Source organism: Acinonyx jubatus, chromosome A2, assembly GCF_027475565.1.
Source record: "Acinonyx jubatus isolate Ajub_Pintada_27869175 chromosome A2, VMU_Ajub_asm_v1.0, whole genome shotgun sequence".
In the NCBI taxonomy this organism is placed as follows: Eukaryota; Metazoa; Chordata; class Mammalia; order Carnivora; family Felidae; genus Acinonyx; species Acinonyx jubatus.
The window spans coordinates 149,935,569-149,955,236 of record NC_069383.1 but is presented as its reverse complement, the minus strand read 5'-3'; the positions used below and the strand labels follow the sequence as shown (position 1 = coordinate 149,955,236).

Genomic DNA, 19,668 nt, shown 5'->3' with positions numbered 1-19,668 from the left:
AGTCAGCTTCATGAGGCAGGCAGGTGCCTTTCCCCAAGTTAGGAAGCCAGCGCCTAAGAGAAATTCGGATCCAGAGCTCCAAGAGATTAAAAATAATAATAATAATAATAATAATAACATCCGTACTTCTCAGAACCTGCCTCCGTTCTTAGGGTGCAGAGAAACAGACAGATACTCCAGAATTTTTATCTTGGGTTGGGGGGGCTGGGGGAGCTGGGGCATGGGACGTGTTGGGTAGAGACCCACTCAGTGCTCCTATGACTGTAGGAGGCAGCCACACAGAGAACACGCTTACCCCAAAAGCGGCCCGCGGGCCGCAGTCAGCCTGCACATCCCCGCCCCTGCCCTTCCCTGAGGTTCCACAGCTCGATGTGCCTACCGCCCAGGGTGGCCCACCCACGACGCCCTCAGGCCTCACCAAATTTGCAGGAGCCTGTCTGGCTGAACAGCAGGCCCATGGGGATGTTCCAGCCGGCAGTCCTGTCCACGGCGGTGTGGCAAGACTTCCTGCCTCTCAGAGAATTCCAGGTGATACCCGCATCTGATTTCCTGACAACTGCCACGGCAAGGTACCCTTGAGCAACAGAAGAGCAGGACTTAACCTCCAGGGTGCCAGGGTGCCTGGCATGGGACTCTAGCGCATCCGTCTGCAAGCCAAGCCAAAGTAAGTCCAGAAGCATCGCCAGGCGATGATGCCCCCAGATATCCGGCCACTGCCTGAAGCTTCGGCTGCTGTTCTATGGGAAGGTGAGAACGATCTAGGGTATGAAACGAAATAGTAAGAAAAGCTGATCCTTCATGTTTATTTATTTTTGAGAGAGAAAGAGACAAAGCATGAACAGGGGAGGGGTAGAGAGGGAGACACAGAATCCGAAGCGGGCTCTAGGCTCTGAGCCGTCAGCACAGAGCCCGACGCAGGGCTCGAACCCACAAACTTGGGAGATCGTGACCTCAGCCAAAGTCGGACACTTAACCGACTGACCCACCCAGGCGCCCCAGGAAAAGCGGATCCTTTAAGTGATTGCTAGGGACTGTCCTTGGCCAGGCACACACTGTGAGCTACTAAATTAGACGTGAGCCACTAAGGCAAAAAAAAAAAAAAAAACCACTGAACAAGCGTGACCCCAATAGTGCATAAATCACCAGCTGCAACAGACACTGGGCCACAGCCACGATGGCCACCAGACTAAGTGCTGTGTAGGTGCAGGGAGTGTGTCTGCAAGGACCCCCCCGTGCCGAGTCCAAACCAGCCCTGCACCGTGAGAGGGTCCACATGGTGGCAATCCCTCTCCTGACGGTGCGTCACTGACGGATTCCAGCCGTGGACAAGTGCGGAGCTCCTCTGGCGCTGAGCAAGCCCAGGCTCCAGCGGGAGGGTGGGGGTAACGCTCAGAGCACGGGATCTAGCCCGGGAGACCCGGTTCAAGGCCAGGATCTGCCGCAGTACCGTCCATGGCTGTGAGAACAGTGAAGAACTCTGACAGTTCTCTGCCAAGTGTGAAGGTCAATATAACATTAATTACAATTACTCGTCTATGAATTATTTGCCTCTTCAAAAGAGCTTACGGCTTCTGTGGCTGTATCTCTTTCTGTGAGGTTTTGTTTTTTTTTCTTTTAAGTTCCCGGCCACCTTCTCCTCCTCCTCCAGCAATGAGAACTTACCCATGACCCTGAAATTAGCAGATTCCAACTCACCTTCCACTCGTCTATCCTCACAACGTTCATTATTAGGGATCTGTGATTCTGAAAGGAGCAAAAACAAGCAAAATGTCATTAAACACTGAGCTTTACTGAGAAGCCACAAACTCTTAAATCTCAGCGATGCGGGATCAAATCCGAAGAGACCGTCCAGCAATCCCATGCAGCAGAAAGGCACAGATGCGTGTGTTCTGCACAAGACACAGACGCAGATGCCAATTGGAAATGACCCAAACAACAGCCACCAACTGGAAATGACCCGAACGCCTCTCCCCCATAGATGGACGAATAACTACAGAACACCATACAGCAGCGAGATTCAATACTCTTTGGATGAATCTCACGGACATAACACTAAGCAACAGACGTACAAAGCACGTGTCTCGCACGGAAGGTTTAAAAACAGGCAGATATTGGGGCGCCTGGGTGGCTCAGTCGGCTAAGCGGCCGACTTCAGCTCAGGTCATGATCTCGCGGTCCGTGAGTTTGAGCCCCGTGTCGGGCTCTGTGCTGACAGCTCAGAGCCTGGAGCCTGCTTCAGATTCTGTGTCTCCCTCTCTCTCTGCCCCTCCCCTGCTCACGCTCTGTCTCCATCTCTCTCTCAAAAAATGAATAAAAATTTAAAAAAAATTTTTTTGAACAGGCAGAATTGATCTGTGCCATTTGAAGTCAGGGGTTACTGCCCTCGCTTGAGTAAAGCGGCTGGTGGCGGGAGGGCGCCGGGGGCCATCCGGAACTTGCCGTGATCGGGGCACTAGGGCATGGGGACCCACCAGTTTGTGACACGTCACTGAGTTGCACTTACGGGCACTTTTCTGTATGTATATTGTACTTGACCAAAATCCCGTTTTACATGAAGAAGAGGAAACCAATCTGTGCTTTGTCACTTCTCAACACACAGGCCGTGTGGGTAAAGGCCCTTTTCATCCGTTCTTGCTCCCTCTCCCCGATTCTCCTGTTTGAATGCATCCGTCCATCTCAGCATCTGCCCCTGGACCCACCAAGTGGGGTTACTGCTCCCATGGGCCAGACGGAAGAAACCAGAGAGGACACCCCCGCCCCCCCCAACACCGACTTACTTTGGTTCTCTGCCAGGACAGGCACCAAACCACACTTGCCCGCGACATAGATCAGTCCTCCATCCAGGCTCAGGGCGTCGGCTTCTCCTTTCTGTAAAACCAAAGCAAATCGTTGGCACCATACAGAGAGGCGCTTTCCCGTCTCGTCTATTTCTAGGCTGTCTGAGAGAATGGCTTTAGGTCAGAGAACATCAGGTGCTCCGACGAGGTAGCAGAAAGAGACAGGGCCTGTTTGAACTGAGCACCCAAGGAAACACTTGGCACACTCTCGATTATCAGCCCCGCGCACCCTTCATGCGGTCGCTCCCAATGGACAGACCAGGCACAGGTTGCATTGACCCTCTGTCCCCCAGACGCTCTTGGGACGCCCTCCTGGACCAGCCTCACTCAGTGAGGAGACGGATCGAACAAGCCGCCTTGTCTGGTCTCAGCCCCTTGGCGTTACGCTCAAGTTCAACACAGAAGTTGTTCAACCAATGAGCAGAAACGACTGAGCTGCCTCGCCAGGGGAATGAACGCACCCGCACCCCCACACTCAAGTATGGATTCATCAAGACTGCAAACTCGCTCTTCGGCTCAGTAATAATTTTATTACAACTCTATTTAAAAAAAAAAAAAAAGCTGGAGGGGCACCTGGGTGGTTCAGTCAGTTAAGCGTCCGACTTCACCTCAGGTCACGATCCCACATGAGTTTGTGAGTTCAAGCCCCACATCAGGCTCTGTGCTGCCAACTCAGAGCCTGCTTTGGATTCTATGTCTCCCTCTTTCTCTGAGCCTTCCCCACTCTCTCTCTTTCAAAAATAAATAAACGTTAAAAATTTTTAAAAAGAAACTGGAGGGGCACCTGGGTGGCTCAGCCGGTGAAGCCTCTGACTCTTGATCTCGGCTCAAGTCATGATGATTTCACCAGTTTGAGCGTTCGAGCCCCACATCAGGCTCTGTGCTGACAGTGTGGAGCCTGCTTGGGATTCTCTCTCCCTCTTTCTCTGCCCCTCCCCCACTTGCGCGCGCGCGCGCGCGCGCTCTCTCTCTCTCTCTCTCTCTCTCTCAAAATAAATAAACCTTACAAAAATTTTTAAAAACTGGAGATATGAAGATATGGATGAAAATTTCTATTCAGGGATGCAGCACGGGGGGCAGGGTGGGGGGTCTAATGGTAATAACAAAATAACGGGCCAAAGCAGAATAGGTTCGTAGCTGAACAGCCACAGCCACGGGAAAGACATCCTCAAATCATTTTTCAGTGTTTTCAGGGAATAGATATTCACGTGGGAGAATGGCCACGATGCACCAATAAGTGGCAAGGACTCAAAACCAACCGAACTGGCACATCCAGGACGGTTGCGGGCACGCGCACACGTGTCCGGAGAAATCCGGTGCTAGGAAATTATCAAGACTTTAGCCGTGGTGTATCTCTGCTGTTTGTTTTTCTACGAGCTACCTTTCTATGTCCTCCCAGCGCCCTGCAACAATCACGACTGTTCCTCGAAGCAGGGGAGTGGAAAGGCCACAAGCATTCTGGGCCTGCGCGGTGTCTCCCGGTCCCGATCGCCCCCCACCCCCCGGTGGAGCCCGCGCCCCTACCAGGACCAGGGCGATGCAGTCCTCGCCGGTGGGCGCCGAGACACAGGTCACGTTCCCGCGGCTCGCGCGACTCCACTGCTGACACTTACGCTCCTCCTCTCGGCCCACCGCGCACCAAGCGACGCGCGCGCGCCTCTCCGCCACTTCCGCAGCCGCTGCGCACAGGGACACACAGGGACACAGCGGTCGGTCGTGGGGCCCAGAGCCTGGCGGGGACACCCAGGCGCCGCCCAACGCCCGGAAGCCCTGCGCTCGCTGCCCCCTGCCGCTCTCCCCCTCCACTCTCAGGGGCCCAACCCCTTCGCCAGGCGCGGGTAACCCCGGGCCTCCTATTTCGGTTCCTTTGGAGGCTTCCCTGGCTTCTAACCCACCCTTCAAGCCTTAGTGCGGTGACTTGCCTAGTATCGGGGTCCCACGGGATTAAAGCTCCAGGACACAGACAGCGGCAGCCCCAAGAGATGGCCTAGGGGACTGACCTCCCCTCAGTCAGGCACCACCATTAACTGCATGGCAGTGTCCTCGCTCAGGCTGACTCCAGCTCAGCCCCCCAGGAGAGGAGGAGCCATGGCTGAGCTGGCCCCCTGTGGTATCCTGGCCAAGTCCAGGGCCCCAGTCCAGAGCTGCGTTCACCAGGCCTCCAGATTCATCCCAGGAGGGGCCCTGGCTCTCTCGGTTCATGTGCGTGGTTCTTACTTCATAGGGAGGCAAGTTGATTGTTTTGTCCGGGCCGGGGAGCCGGGGACATACAACCACATTAACTGGGTGTCTGTCACATTAGTCCGGAGACTCTCCCGCCTGTTAAAATGCCCTGGCTTGCTTCACAGCACACTGGCATCTGCCTCGAATGGACAAGGGCCGCTCCAGAGCAGAGCTCTGCTGCCGGAGAAGGGAGAGTACTTTCTGGAAGGCCTGCCCCTTGGCTTAGCACCCCCACCAGCCTGCCCGCAGGGCCTGCCCGGGCCTCACTCACTTTCCCTCAGGCCCTGGATGGCAGTGAGGTAGTTGAAGCCAAGGTACAACCCAGAATCGACCTTCGAGGGGACCCTCAAAAACCCAAGGGCAGAGTCTTTGAACAGCAGATCCTTCTCATCCTTAGGGGAGCCAAAGAGCTGGAACGCAGGTGACTTGTCTTTTCCAAACTTTTCCTAATTAAGGAAAAATGGAATTACAGCGTCAGTGGGAAATAGACAGGAAAGAAAAGCACAATGTTGAACCACAGCGCCCGGAGCTTGGGGATGATTCTGAGCGTTGGGGACCTTGGTTCACTTCCTCGTGTGGAGGGACTGGCCCCGTGGCTCATTCAGCTGTGGCTTCAAAAGTCGCTAGGGCCCAGGCACCTTAGAGTCCTGAGAATACTGCCTCATCGTCCCCCTGTTGCTGCTCCAGCCCCTGAGACACCGTTCATCAGTAATGCTGGAGAGACCTCTATTGTTTCTGCTGTCCAGAGCATTGAATCTGTTAGCCTTTGTGCAGAGAGGCCGCAGAAAGACTTGTAGAGCAGCAGGACATTCGGGAAGGAAGCTCCCCACGGCAAATCCAGGCAGGTGGGGAGGGCCTCGGGAGCGGAGGGGGGGTGGGGGGTAGGAGAGGGGTGGAGGAGGTGGACACCTGCGCCTTGTTGAGAAGCTCCCAGATCAAGTCCTCCTTGCCGTCCACACTTCGGGCCACAACAGCATGAGAAGGGATCCGGGCCAGGTGACACTCCTTGAACGCGTCCACTGGCTTCCGAGTGTTGTTTAAGCAGAGCAGCTCGTACTTGTCCTGGTCGGCCTTGTCTGGCAGGCTCTCTGGAGGAAAGGTGGAGGTGGAGGGGAGCCCGGATGAGCCCACTGTAGGCATTAACCGTGAGCTGGAGCTCCCCTTCTCCCACATCGTGAGCTAGAGGAGACATCATAGGTACTCTACAAAACTGGGCGAGGTAGGGAGGGGGGGTCAGAAAGGCAGTGGATTGCTCCGGAACACTCAAAAAAAGTAAAGATAGTAACCAGAAAGCCTTGGGAGCTAGCCCAGTGTTCCTCTGAATCATACAGGCCGCTCTGGGATTGATGCACCTTCTGCCTGGCCAGCCAAGGAGGCTGAACCAGACCCCATCTGTTTCCATGGCAACCCCTCCTAGAAAAGGGTCCCAGGGTAGAGGCAATCCCAGCGCACCAGCCAGGGGGCGCTGCCTTACCCACCTCTCTAGAAAGAATAAAAGTCACAAACATTTTTAAGGCAGGATGTACAGTTGAATCACTTCCCAACATGAGGTGTTATCAAAAGAAGGGGAAAGTCTGTTTTTGTGAGTGAGTTCAGCCCAATTTGGAACTGCCAATGTATCTCATATATGAGCATGAGCATGTATAGTGACAATATGTAAAGTGACAGGAACCTGCCCAAGTCATTTTGGGAGATTAGTGCAACCTTGAGCTCAAAATCAGAGAGAGCAGTACAGGAGAGAAGAATTACAGGCCTATTTTCCTTGTGAGCATACGTGCAAAAATCTCAAATATACATTAGCTAACTCAACCTAACAGAGTATTTTAAAAATAGATCAGGGTTAAGGTTTATCAGCTTATTTCATTAACAAAGAACGGTCAATCATCTAAAAAGCCAGAGTACTCCATGTCATTAATAAGCACCATGAGATAATCTTAACAGATGCAGAAAAAGCAGGTGTGTGTTCAACATCTAGTTGTGGTTGGGTTTTTTGTTTGTTTGTTTCAGGAAACTAGTAATATGGAGAATTTGGTAAAGTTCTTGAACCTGAGAAATGCCTTTCATCAAAATGGCTGCAGCAAAATCATACTAGCAGGAGAAAATGCAAGCATTCGCTTCAAAATCAGGAACAGAGCAAAAATATCAGCTGTCATATTGCCAAAACAGTGCCGGACGCAACTGACAAAAGAAACGAGATGGAACCACCGGAAGGAAGAAGGCAAACTCTATTTAAAGATGATGCAATCCACGGGGGTGCCTGGGTGGCTCCGTCTGTTGAGCGTTTGACTCTCAGGTCATGATCTCCGCTCAGGTCATGATCTCAATGGTTGTGAGACTGAGCTCCCTGCTGGGTGTGGAGGCTGCTTGGGATTCTCTCTCTCGCTCCCCCTGTGCCCTTCCCCCCCCCGCCTCAAAAACTGAAAATAAAAAAATAAAGATGATGTGGTCATCTACATAGAAAAGCCAACAAAACCAAGGAAGAAGGAATAAAACCAATAACGGTATCCAGCAGGGTAGAACTTCCAAAACCAAGTATTATCCTCATTAGCAACAACCAAGCAGAAGCTAATATAGAATATCAGACTGTAATGGCAACCCGAACCATGAAAGAGCTAGTAACTAACCTCGCACAGTAAGACCAACAAAGAGAAACTTTGTAAGTTCCGTTAAAGGACATAGAAGAGGTGTGATCAAAGGAGGAAGATTCATCGTGATCAGGGATTGGACAACTTGACATTAAATATAGTTCCCCACGGACCAATTTAAACTCAAAACAATTCTAATTAAAATTAAAGGATGACGTTTTTAGAAAGCCAGCAAAAGAATTCTACACTTTTCGTTGAACGAAAAGTGTAGGGTGAGATCTCTCTCCACCAACCCACGTCGGGCTCTGCACTCCCATCGCAGAGCCTGCTTGGGATTCTCTCCCTCTCTCTCTGCCCCTCCCCTGCTCGCTCTCTCTCTGTCTCTTTCAAAATAAATAAACTAAAGAAAGAAGGCCTCTCCTTGAATCAACATCATGAAGAAACAGGCATTAAACTCAATAGGAAAATAGTCAAGATTAGAAAATGACTAGCAAATATATTGAGATGATCAATGTAAGCCTATCTCCGGAGGTCTCGGGTCAGTGGGGTGGGTCTGTCTCTGGTGGTCCTGGTAAGCATGTGTTCAGCCCGTGCACACCCAGCAGGGTGCATCAGCATGTGGTATTTCAGGAATCTTCTCCTGCACAACAGTAAGAGGACACACAGGAGAACGTGAGTCATGGAGCTGTTTGTGGTAGAGGGAAAGGCAAGGTGACCTAGGGTGACAGATAAGTAGAACCCGATGAGCATTCCTCAGCTGTCAGAAACACTGAACTAGACATACAACACAGATAAATCTCCAAAACAAGACGCTGGATGGAAAATCCTGGCAGCAGCATGGTTTCTAATGCCGAAACTTTTGTGGTCGCAGAACCCAAAAACCTGTGTCGGGGACAGAGGCGGGGGTGTCTCTGAGGAAAAGAAAGGCAGTGGGTATTGGGGGATTTAGAGAAAACTGATGGCTTAAAATGGGAAATAAGGGGCGCCTGGGGGGCTCAGTCAATTAAGCATTGGACTCTTGGTTTCGGTTCAGGTCATGATCTAGGTTTCGTAGGTTCGAGCCCCACTTCGGGCTCTGCTCTGGCATCGTGGAGCCTGCTTGGAATTCTCTCTCTCTCCCTCTCTCTGCCCCCCCCCCATGCTGTCTCCATCTCTCAAAATAAATAAATAAACTTTTTTAAAAATGATAAAATAGGCCACGTGGGTGGCTCAGTTGGTTTAGCGTCCAACTTTAGCTCAGGTCATGATCTCATGGTTTGTGGGTTCGAGCCCTTCATCAGGCTCTGTGCTAACCGCTCAGACCCTGGAACCTGCTTGGGATTCTGTGTCTCCCTCTCTCTCTCTGCCCCTCCCCCACTCGTGCTCTGTCTCTCTCTCTCTCAAAAACAAATAGACAGTAAAACATTTTTTTAAATAAAAGCAAAACAGGAAATGAGGCCTGCCCCGTAGAGAACCTTGATAATAGCGTGCCAAGAAGTGAAGAGTCCAATTTGCTCAATGCTCAGAATTATGGGAAAATAGAACCAAAGGAGGCCGTACCCTAGGTCTCCTCCCACTTCTTACCAAACACTGTAGTGTGCCTGACAAAAGCCACATCTCCACCTCCTTCATGCAGACACCTGTGAAATGAGAAAGTCGCAGAAGGGTCAGCACAGAGCCGGCTGTCCCCAGCTTCTTCCTCAGGCCTCCCAGGGGAGCAGGGCCCCGGGCTCCCCTCCTCTGAGGCTTTGGAGCGCACCTGTCTGGGAGGGCGGCCACCTCCAGATAGATTGTGAAGAAGGACGGCTTAGGGGCTGGCCAGAGCCCCCCACCTCCTGCGTTAGGGCCTGAAAGGGCAAAACGGGTCTTTCTATATAAAAGGATCTGAAGCCTCTATATGCCTGAGTATGTGGTCCTTTCTCCCAGGACCGAGTGGGCAAATGTGCTGCAGCCAAGCAGGGAGGCCTCCGTCTGCAAAAATGCCTGAGCTCAGGAGGCAGATGTGGGGAGAGAAGTAGCATCCGCCTCAGCACGGGGCATGGGGGCGGGGGCAGGGGGGTGCAGGGGGCAGTCGGGCAGAGCTCGCTCTCTCCCGGCTGGAGGAGAAGCCCGCGCGGGGCAGACCACATCAGCCTGGACGCTCCAGCTGTCCTTCCGGGAGCAAGGGACTGGTTGTCTCAAGACAAGACCCCTTCAGTCCCTCTGTGGCTAGGGAGAGGGCGGAAGTCAGCAGGGAAACACAGGACATCCCAGTGCAAACAAAGCCACAGCCTCGTCTATGGGGACAAGGAATGACCCCTGTCGGGGTGACAGCTCACGAGGCTAGGGTAGAGGTAAAGGGCCCGTAGAGGGGGATCTGGAGGGGAGGGGGCTGGAGGGGCACGTGCACTGGGCAAAGCCAGTGCCCTCTTTAGACTCAGGAGAACGACACCTGCTCTGCGGTCCCTGCCGGCAGGCTGAGCTGTGACTGGGGCCAGAGAAAAGGCCTCCCGGCCTGAGGACACAGGGTGCTCAGGCCACTGGGGAGAAGAGGGCCTTCTCACTCACTTGAAGGCACCGGCGTAGCCAAAGTATGGTTCCTGGGAGGAGCAGGCACATTTGTTCTCCCCTGTCCCCGCACACAGGCTACACAGGTTGGGGTACTCTTTCCCATCCGCGCAGGGCACACAGCTGGCAGAGAAGAAGTTGGCCGCAGCTGTTGAACACAGAGAAATAGGCCACAGGGTGTGAGCCAGTCCGGCCGAAGCTCATCCCACCTCCCAGGGACGGGCACGAACTGGGGAAGGGCTGGAGCCCCTTCCTCCACCCCTGCGGGACAGCCTCTTAGGTGAGGCTGGGCGCTCAGAGCCCCACCTTGGCCGACAGCAGACTCAGCTGCCTCCTCCCAAAGGGCCGCTGGTGCGGTGAGCCCACTGGGGTTCATCCCACGTTTACAAAGTGGCCTGCGTGTTCAACCAGCATGGAGACCCCCCTCCCCCCGCCCAGAGACTGCCCACAGTCCTCCAGTCATCTTACCCTTCTCAAGGGGCTCGGGCGGCCCTGCCCAGTTTAAGAATGGACGAAGCAACCCCATAGGGATGTTCCATCCGGCGAACCTGCCAAGGCCTGTGTGGCAGGACTTCCTGCCTTGTAGCTGGTTCAGCTGGAAGTTGGTTCCCTTCTTTGCTATGGCCACAGCATAACAGTGGATTTGTGTCTCTGCAAAGGGACAGAGAGAATTGAAAGCTCTTAGCCCAGACCAGAGGGAGAAAAACAGCCCAACGTGACCTTGCCCTGGTGGAAAAGGAAGCCATATGCTAGCTTTTCCTGGGACCTGCTCTGTTTCCCCAGGGAGCACACACATGTCCTCCCCCAGCGGGTCAGCATCGGGCCCAAAGAGCCCAGGGACTCAGTTCCCTGCAAGTGGGATGCCGTCCGTGAGCCCACCTCTAGATGTCATCCACTCTGCACAGAGCCTAGGGCCAAGGCCAGGGCCACCCCAGCTTCCGGGTCTCCAGGGAGAACTCACCCGCTTGGGTCCCATAGACCTCAGCCGCTACAGGTCGCAGTTTATTGGGGTCCAGGCCTGCCTCGTACACCAGACCACCATCAAGGGTCACAGCATCTGCCTCGTTCGCCTGAAAGCAAAGAGGCCAGGCCAGCTTCAGGAGAGAGCCCACCCCAACCCAGGCAACTGGATTTCAGGAGGTCAGAAAGATCTAGAAGGATCTTCAAAAGGGTCTCCTTTGGGGCATACTCACTCATGTTCGCTTGGTGGCACGAGTCAAAGTTCCCTCTTTTGAGGGCAATAGCTTTAACTACAGACGGTGGCATATTGTCTCTTTCTTATAAGCGTCCCCGCCTGTATCGTCTCATGGTTCCTGCCCTTCACAGTCATTTATACTTACAGTTGTTTATTCTAGGGGCACCAGGGTGGCCCAGCCGGTTGAGTGTCCAACTCTTGATTTTGGCTCAGGTCATGATCAGAGTCATGGGATCGAGCCCCATATCAGGCTCCAAGCTGAACGTGGAGACTGCTTGGGATTCTCTCTCTCTCTCCTCTCCGCCCCTCTCCCTTGCTCATGCTCTCTCTCTCTCTCTCTCACATAAATAAATACAAGTAATAATAAATGAAGTTGTTTATTCTAGATGCTTTCTCTAGAAAGCCCTATATTGATTTAAGTTCTTTTTTATTGAATAGAAAATAAAACTATTCCGCTATCTTAAAATTATCATAATAAATCATGTTCATCCTTTTTAGCGTATTACTTCTCATATGTTTCCATATGTCTTATATTTGCAATCTGGTATAGATAATATGTTGTGGACTGCTTTCTTCTTCTGAAATGGCATGCATTTTCATACTTCTGCAGGGCCTTTGTTGACTTCATAATATTTTATCATAATGTGGTTGTTCCATAGTTTGTCAAATAACCCCTCAGATGTTTAGCACTTTCTTTCTGCTATGAAATCTATGCTCTCATGGGTAGCTTTGTCCTCGTAGAATTTTTTCCTTCCGATGGCCTGTCACCTTGGGATAGGCAACTAAGCGTGGACTCGCTCAGACAGTGACCTTGTTTATCTTCGTGGCTCTGGCTGTTCTTGTTATTCCACTTTCCAGATTTGTAATGCCAATTTGGAAGGCCACCAACCAAGAAAATCAGTTTCACTATAAAATCACCAACAAGGTAGGCTTTCGTTTTATTTATAAAATCACCAGCAAGGGAGGATTCGTTTTATTGCCATTACTTTAGAAAATGCAAGTTCCGGGGCGCCTGGGTGGCTGAGTCCGTTAAGCGTTCAACTCAGTTTCGGCTCAGGTCATGATTTCACAGTTCAGGTGTTTGAGTCCCATGTTGGGCTCTGCAGCTGGCAGCGTGGAGCCTGCTTGGGATTCTCTCTCTCCCTCTCTCTCTCTCTCTCTCTCTCCCTCCCCCTCTGCCCCTTCCCTGCTCGTGCTCCTCCCTGCCTCTGTCTCTCAAAATAAATAAATAAACAATAAAAAAAAGAAAAAAAATTGTGTTGCAACCACAGTTTCCCCACACGTGGTGTCTCCGCTTTAGAATGTTAGTATCTGCTTTCCAAATAGTCTTGTGTCCTATGAGGAAGGAGCACTCCCAACACATCGGTGCCCGGGAAGAAAAGCAGAAGAAGGGGGAAATACATTTTTTACTTTATTCCCTTCCCTTCCCTTCCATTCAGTTTGGTTCCAACCAACACATGGTACTGACTTACCTTGATGGCCTGGATACATTCTTGGCGAGAGTTTTTCCTTGTGCAGAAGACATTGGGGCCACCCACTTCTCTCATATTCTGTTGGAATTTGGTGCATTTTGCTTCCTCTGCTTGTGATATGGTGCACCACCGAACACTTCTCCCAGGGGTCCCCAGACACAGTCCTGGGAGAAAGAGTAAGGGCTCAACCACTGCCCATGGGAGAGGCCACCTCACCCCCTGCCAGACTTATCCAGACTCCTTCATCTCTCTGCTCCTCCTCCTTCTGCCCCATTCGGCCACTAAGTCAGGCCGGTCTCCTCAAGTGGAAGTGTCTTGACTGTCTAACAAGCGTTCTCTGCGGCCAGAGGGCTCTGATTCTCTGCAAATTCAAGGAGACAGTCAGAGACTCTGGGTTATCTTCCTTCCTGTAACTGACACATTTCCTACCTCTAAGAACTGGTGATGCTCCTTTGCCTCAGTTGGTGGAGCTTTGTCCCGCTTGAAGCTGGGAGGTAGGCAGGAAAGAGATTCTTGCTCCTGTTTTGTTAATGTGGAATCTGGCTTTTGAGGAGGCTGAGGGACTGACGGCTCAACAGTGGCAAAATCTAGCCAAGAATCCAGGTGTCCCTAGACGGTTGTAACTGCAAGAACCGCCCCCCGCTGATGCCGAGGCAACTTAACTGCACCGGACTCCTTGTCAGTAGCTATACCGAGTGGTGTACCAAATGGGTCAATGTGCCCGAGTTACCACCATTCACCTCTGTATCAGAAAGACTGGCTCTCCTACCTTGCTGATAGGATCGATGCAATTAGGAAGGAGCCTGGACCAGATTTGCTCACAGCTCTTAACCAACACATGGTTGCCTGATAAATGGCATCTATGAAAAACTTACAGTTTTTCACCATTAAATTAAAACGGTGAAAGACTGAAGGCTTGCCCCCGGAAGATCAAGTCTCCACTGTCAGGTTTCCTGTTCAACAAAATACTGGAGATTCTAGCCACAATAATAAGAAAATGCAATAGAAGTCATCCAGACCAGAAAGGAAGGAGTAAAACTGTCTTTATTTGCAGACGACGCGATCCTCTAGAAAATCCTAAGGAGTGCACAGAATGCTATTAGAACGAATACACAAATATAACAAGGTCACGGGATTCAAGGTCAATATACAAAGAACCATTATATTTTTGCAGATAAGCCTTGGATGCTCCAAAAATAAAATTAAGAAAATAATTCTATTCGTAATAACATCAAAAAGAGTTCAATACTTAGGGAAATATTGAACCAAAAAATACAAAACTTACGCTGAAAATTAAAACTTTGCTGAGAGAAATTAAAGATCTAAATAAATGGAGAAACATTTATGCGCACGCTTTATGAATTCAATATTGTTAGGATGGTAATTCTCCTTAAACTGAGATAGAGAATCAACACAAACCCTATCACAATTCCAGCAGGCTGGGAGGAGGGGGAGGTTTGCAAAAGTTGACAAGCAGATTCTATAATTTATATAAGATAAATAAATTGATGCAAAATAGCCAAAATAATTCTGTATAACTTACATTTACAATTTATTTTTGTATAATTTATACATAATAGTCAAACAATTTTGAAAAAGAACAAACCTCGAGAAATTTTACTTCCTAATTTCAAAACATACTATAAAGCCAAAGTTATCAAAAGGGCGTGATATTAGCATAAAGACAGGCATATAGATCAATGAAATAGAATGCTTATATGTACATTCAATTGATTTTAGACAAAGGCACTAAGGCAATTCATTGGCAGGAGGGCAGTCTGTTAACAAAGGGTCCTAGCATAACATATATCCACATACAAAAACGATTAACTTAGAGCCCTACCTCACACCATACACAGAAAGTGGATCATAGAATTTAATATACCTCACACCATACACAGAAATTAACTCAAAGTGAATCATAGAATTTAGTATAAGAGATAAAACAATTAAACTTTTAGAAGGAAACACAGGGAAAAACTTTGCAAGCTTGGGATAGGCAAAGTTTAATCAGCCATGACACCAACAGCACAGTCCATAAATGAAAAAACTTGATAAAGTGACCTCTCAAAATCCAAAACTTCTGTGTTTCAAAAGTCAGTTAAGAAAATACAAACACAGAGGTGCCTGGGGGGGGGGGGGGCTCTGTCAGTTGAAGCCACTTTGGGAAACAAATTGGCAGCTTCTCAAAATGTTAAACATTTTGACCCAGGAATTCCACTTCTAGATATGTACCCAAAAGAAATAAAAGCATATGTCTGCATAAAGACTCGTGTATGAATATTCACAGCAGCATTATTCAGAAAAACCAAAAAGGGGAAACAGCCTGAAAGTCCAGCCACGGGTGAATGGCTAGACAAAATGCGGTGCATGCACACAACAGAGTATGATTTGGCAGTAAAAAGGAAAGAACCAGCAGTATGCACTACAACATGAATGAGCCTCATTCACGCTAAATGGAAGAAACCAGACACACGACACCACCTGCTGTATGACTCCGCTTGTATGTGAAAGGTCCTAAAAGGCAGACTGATGAAACAGAACGTAACTAGCGACTGGCCGGATGCTGGGGCGGGAACGGAGAGTAACTCTAAATGGACATGAAGAATCTTATCAGCGGGGCGGAAATGTACTAAAAAGATTTTACAGTGATGGTTGTGCCTCTTGGTAAAATTCCTAAAAATCATTGAATTGTACACTCGAAGTAGGTGAATCTTATGATATGTAAAATATAGCTCGATAAAGCTATCTCTCTCTCTCTCCCTCTCTCTCTCTCACACACACACACATGCACACACGTGATTGCAAAAGCCCCTTTCCCACTTGGATACGCTTTAGAGTGGAACATTCAGCCCTCTGCTACCTCCTGTTCATGAACCATCCCCTGCGCAGTCGGACCCGCCAAGGTATTTGAGGCTCCCTGGGAGGGTGAGGGGAGGAGGGCAGCGGCTCCCAGGCTGAGTCAGCGGAGGCTCAGGGGCATATGCTGCCACACTCCTTCCCCACTGACCGTCTTCCCAGGAAATCCCAAAGGATGTAATCGATCCCGAGGCCCTCAGGGAACTGTCCTGCCATACAAATATTAACCTGGTCCTATCCGGCCACTCGTGACCCTGTAGCATTTACTAGAAGTCTGTATACACAGCACTGTGTCTCATGTAAGCAGACGGGACAAGATCTCCCCTCCCATCTGGAGAGAAAAAAAAGTCAAAAAAGAGGAAGCTAAGGATGATGAATGCTCTAGAAGAGACAAATGCCAGACCAGAAGTGAGCTCCTGGGGACCAGGAATGATGGTGGTGGCGTTCCTGGAGGCAAGAACCATGGACCCATGTGCACACAGCTAATGCTGCAAGCATTTCACATCTTCTCTGGACATCGAATCTCCCAACTCTCTGAGTTCTGCTAATACCATTTCCAGGTGAGAAAATCGTGTCTTTAGCTAGTTACGTGGCTTGCCCGAGGTCCCACAGCTAATAAGCATTGGGTCTAGGATTTGAATCTACACAGTCAGACAGACCCCCACCCTGTTCTTACCACAAGGCTAGCCAGTCTATTTAGGCTGGCTAGGTTAGAAACGGGCTGCAGTGGAGATGGGGCTAGTAAAGGATTTGGGGCCAGAGCGTGGAAAGCCCTCCAAGCTGGTCAGAGGAGGTCTGGTTCCAGAGGGAGTAGAACTCGCTCATGAAGAGAGTAGAGATAAGGGCTCTGCCTAGAATGGGGGAGGGAGTGGACTGAAAGCCGGGAACCAAGCAGAAAAGCACTGGGAATGGAGAAGGGGCAGGAATAGGGAGCTGGCGTCGGAAATTAGCTCGGTGACGGATGGGATCTGGGGGTGAAGAGGGAGAGCCAAACAGAAGGGCATGCTTCAAGGTGGGGGGAGGGCACGAACAGCAGCAGGAATGGGGAACCCACGGGTAGAGCTCATTTCTCCCTTGGCTGAACTAGGAGACTAAAGGACCACCGAGGGGTTTTCCAAGATCCACAGTCCCAGCCCCCCAAACACCAGGGGCACCAAGTGCACCACAAGCTCATCCCCCGCCCCCCAAGAGCTCTCACCAGCCGGCTCTGAAGCCACACATCCCCCCCCCAAGATGATATGTTCCCCAAAGCAGGTGTAGGGCTGGCCCCTCCTGTATCCCCAACCTCGCATCTGAACTATCTGCCCCTCAGACGCTGCCCCCATGAGCCTGGATGGAAACTTCTTGAAAGTAGGCATCCTGTGATTGTTTCCATGCAGACATGCGGTGTTCTGACCTCAAAGGGCAGGGGCTGGGATGGAGCTACCCTTCTCCGCCCAGCCAGCCTCTGCCAGCCAGCACAGCCATGGGGGCAGGGCAGGAATCCCCCAAGGCAGGTGCCACTCCTTCCGCAGGGGACGACAGGGTTTCAGTGACGCTTTAGGATGCTAGCCACCATTCTATTGACTATAGGACTTAAACTGCAGATTCAGCAGGGGGGAGGGGGTGAAGGGAGGGGGCGAGGCAACCAAAGATTCAAGTGAAAGTGGAGCCCAAGGGTGCAACTCTGAGCCAGGATCTGTGGCTGCGACCTGTGACCACATCCAGGAAAGCAAGGTTTCCTGCTTCTCCATCTCTCCCAAGCAGCCCCAACCCTGTGCTGTGCTACCCAGCAAGCCCCAGGTCAGGGAGCAGAAGGGAAGTTGGCCTTGGCAGACCCGATCCTGCCTCAGAGAAGACAGGGATGACAATACCATAGGAAGGAACTTGGAGAAGGGGACCAGAGGTGGGGACAGAGATGGCTTCACAGTCCCTAAGTTTGGGGGCATAAGGTCACTGTGCGCTCTATTAGTCTTTTCCACCCAGGGAGCACCCAGCTCAAAGGAGGCTGACCTGGGCTGGCAGGGGCCTGGGAATTGGGAGACACCTGTCCTTCGCCCCCGACCCCCCACTTACTGCCCAGGCACTCATGCCCCTCACAGCCCCGCCCCTCCACTGCCGGAAGCCCCGCCCTCACACATTTACATCACTAATGTCTATGACTGGTGAGTGCCCTCTGTACACCCCCAGAAATTGTTTCGAATAATTCTAGTCTGGGCACATTGAAAACCAGAAATCAGGGCGAGGGGGGTGCCCCTGGGTGGCTCAGTCAGTTAAGCATCAGACTCCTGATTGCCAGAACGGGTGGTGATCTCACGTTTTGTGAGTTCGAGCCTCCATCGGGACCCCTGCTGGCAGTGCGGAGCCTCCTTGGGATTCCCTCTCCCTCTCTCTCTCTGCCTCTCTCTCTTCTCTGCCCCTCCCCCACTCGTGCGCGCACTCTTTCTCTTTGAAAATAAATAAATAAGCTTTAAAAAGAGAACAGAAATCAATCATCTTTCCCTTAGACCCTCTGACAGTGGGGTCTGGTGACGGGGTGGGGGGGGGGGGCTGTCTGTGCCACCAGCGCTACCCTTCCGGGGTGGGAAGCCTGTGCACCTTGGCCCACCGTTGAGCAGCGGGCAGCCGGCCTCCACCTCACAACTGTGTGGGCAGGTGGCCGGACTCGTTTTTTAACTGAAGAAACTGGGGCTCTGTCTTGCCCATGTCGCACAGCCCTGCCGGCGCTGGCTTCTGACTCCCGTCTCCTGTGTGTCTTGGGCAAGTCGCTCATGCTCTCTGGGTCTCATTTTCCTCCCATGCAAAAAGCCTGCAACAGTCCTATGGCTACCAGAGGTCCTGCTGGGACGCAATGGGACAGGGTCCCAGAAGGCTCTTTGGGACGCTTTGCGCAGCTCTGGGAACTCCCGGATCCGCCTGGAGGAGCTCGGCTCTGGCTCCTCCCCAGGCAGGTGGGCGGGCCCAAGACCCCGGCCCCAAGACCCCCCAGCACCCCCGCACCCCCGCAGCCTCCCACGCTGCAGGCTCTGGGCGCCCACCCGGCAGGGCGCAGGGACCGAAGGGCACCGATCCCGCGGGGCGCAGGGACACAGGAGCCCATCTCGTGCGACGCCGCGGACACACGGGCGCCCACCCCGCAGGGTGCGGGGACACGCGCGCCCATCTCGCGGGTTATGGCGACCGCGGCGCCCACCCGGCGGGCGCACCCCCAAGTCCCTGCACTCACCAAGGGCCCCAAGGAACAGCAGCGCAGGAAAGACTAGCTTCATTCTGGGTTCGGGAGGCGACCAGCGAACGAAGGCTCTGCCACCTGAGCAGTCTCTGCACCCCTTTATCCAGGGCTGGGTGACCTCACGGGGTGTGGCCCGCCCTGTGGCCCAATCGGCACCCCCTGCCCTCCCCCGCTCAACCCCCAACTAGTTCCTCAAGGCCAAGTTGGGGGGGGGGGGCGGTGAGGGGGAACAGTGGCGGGTGGGGAGAAGGACCAGCGAGTGCCAAGCCGCTCAGAAAACCCAGCCTACAGCCCCTGCGCCACCGCTGGTCCCTTCCGCCTACTGGGGTGGTCTTTCCCTCTGTCAATCTGCAAGCCCCTGGGGAGTCGCGGCCCCTGAGTCTGGTCTCAGCGCCTCCTAGACGGTTGGACACAGAGCCGGCATCCTAAGGGGAATATCTGTGGTCATCTGTGATCAGAACTGTGGGACTTGCCTAGCCTTTAGCAGATGGGTCTAAAGCGCGGGGGAGCCGGTCAAGGCAGGGGGACCGCCCCTCCCCGGCACCCCGGCCAGCAGCCAGCCCACAACTCTGCAGAGGACCCAGCTGCCTGGGGTCAGCGGCCTGGGACAGCTAGCGGAGGTGACAGACGCTGCCCAGAGTCCGACCCCAGCTGCCCACCGGGTCTCTCCTGGCCCCACGGAGAACACAGTACAGCTCCCAGAAACCAGAGCCAACGGTCTCAGAGGAAGTGACCGCCACCCACTGCCCACCGGCTGTCC

General features: G+C 52.2%; 1 protein-coding gene across 1 annotated transcript in view; it reads right to left on the bottom strand.

Moving 5' to 3' along the window:
- Nucleotides 1-19,007, bottom strand: part of LTF (lactotransferrin) — a 31,772-nt gene extending 12,765 nt beyond the window's left edge. The window contains exons 1-12 of the mRNA XM_027038537.2: nt 18,903-19,007; nt 12,839-13,002; nt 11,133-11,241; nt 10,640-10,822; nt 10,172-10,319; nt 9,209-9,264; nt 5,970-6,148; nt 5,332-5,506; nt 4,362-4,516; nt 2,778-2,868; nt 1,696-1,743; nt 419-574 (exon numbers count right to left, since the gene is read on the bottom strand). Of these exons, the coding sequence (XP_026894338.1) occupies nt 419-574; nt 1,696-1,743; nt 2,778-2,868; nt 4,362-4,516; nt 5,332-5,506; nt 5,970-6,148; nt 9,209-9,264; nt 10,172-10,319; nt 10,640-10,822; nt 11,133-11,241; nt 12,839-13,002; nt 18,903-18,945 (1,507 nt within the window). The 5' untranslated portion in view covers nt 18,946-19,007. The remainder of the gene's footprint in view (nt 1-418; nt 575-1,695; nt 1,744-2,777; nt 2,869-4,361; nt 4,517-5,331; nt 5,507-5,969; nt 6,149-9,208; nt 9,265-10,171; nt 10,320-10,639; nt 10,823-11,132; nt 11,242-12,838; nt 13,003-18,902) is intronic.
- Between the last annotated feature and the right edge of the window lie 661 nt (nt 19,008-19,668).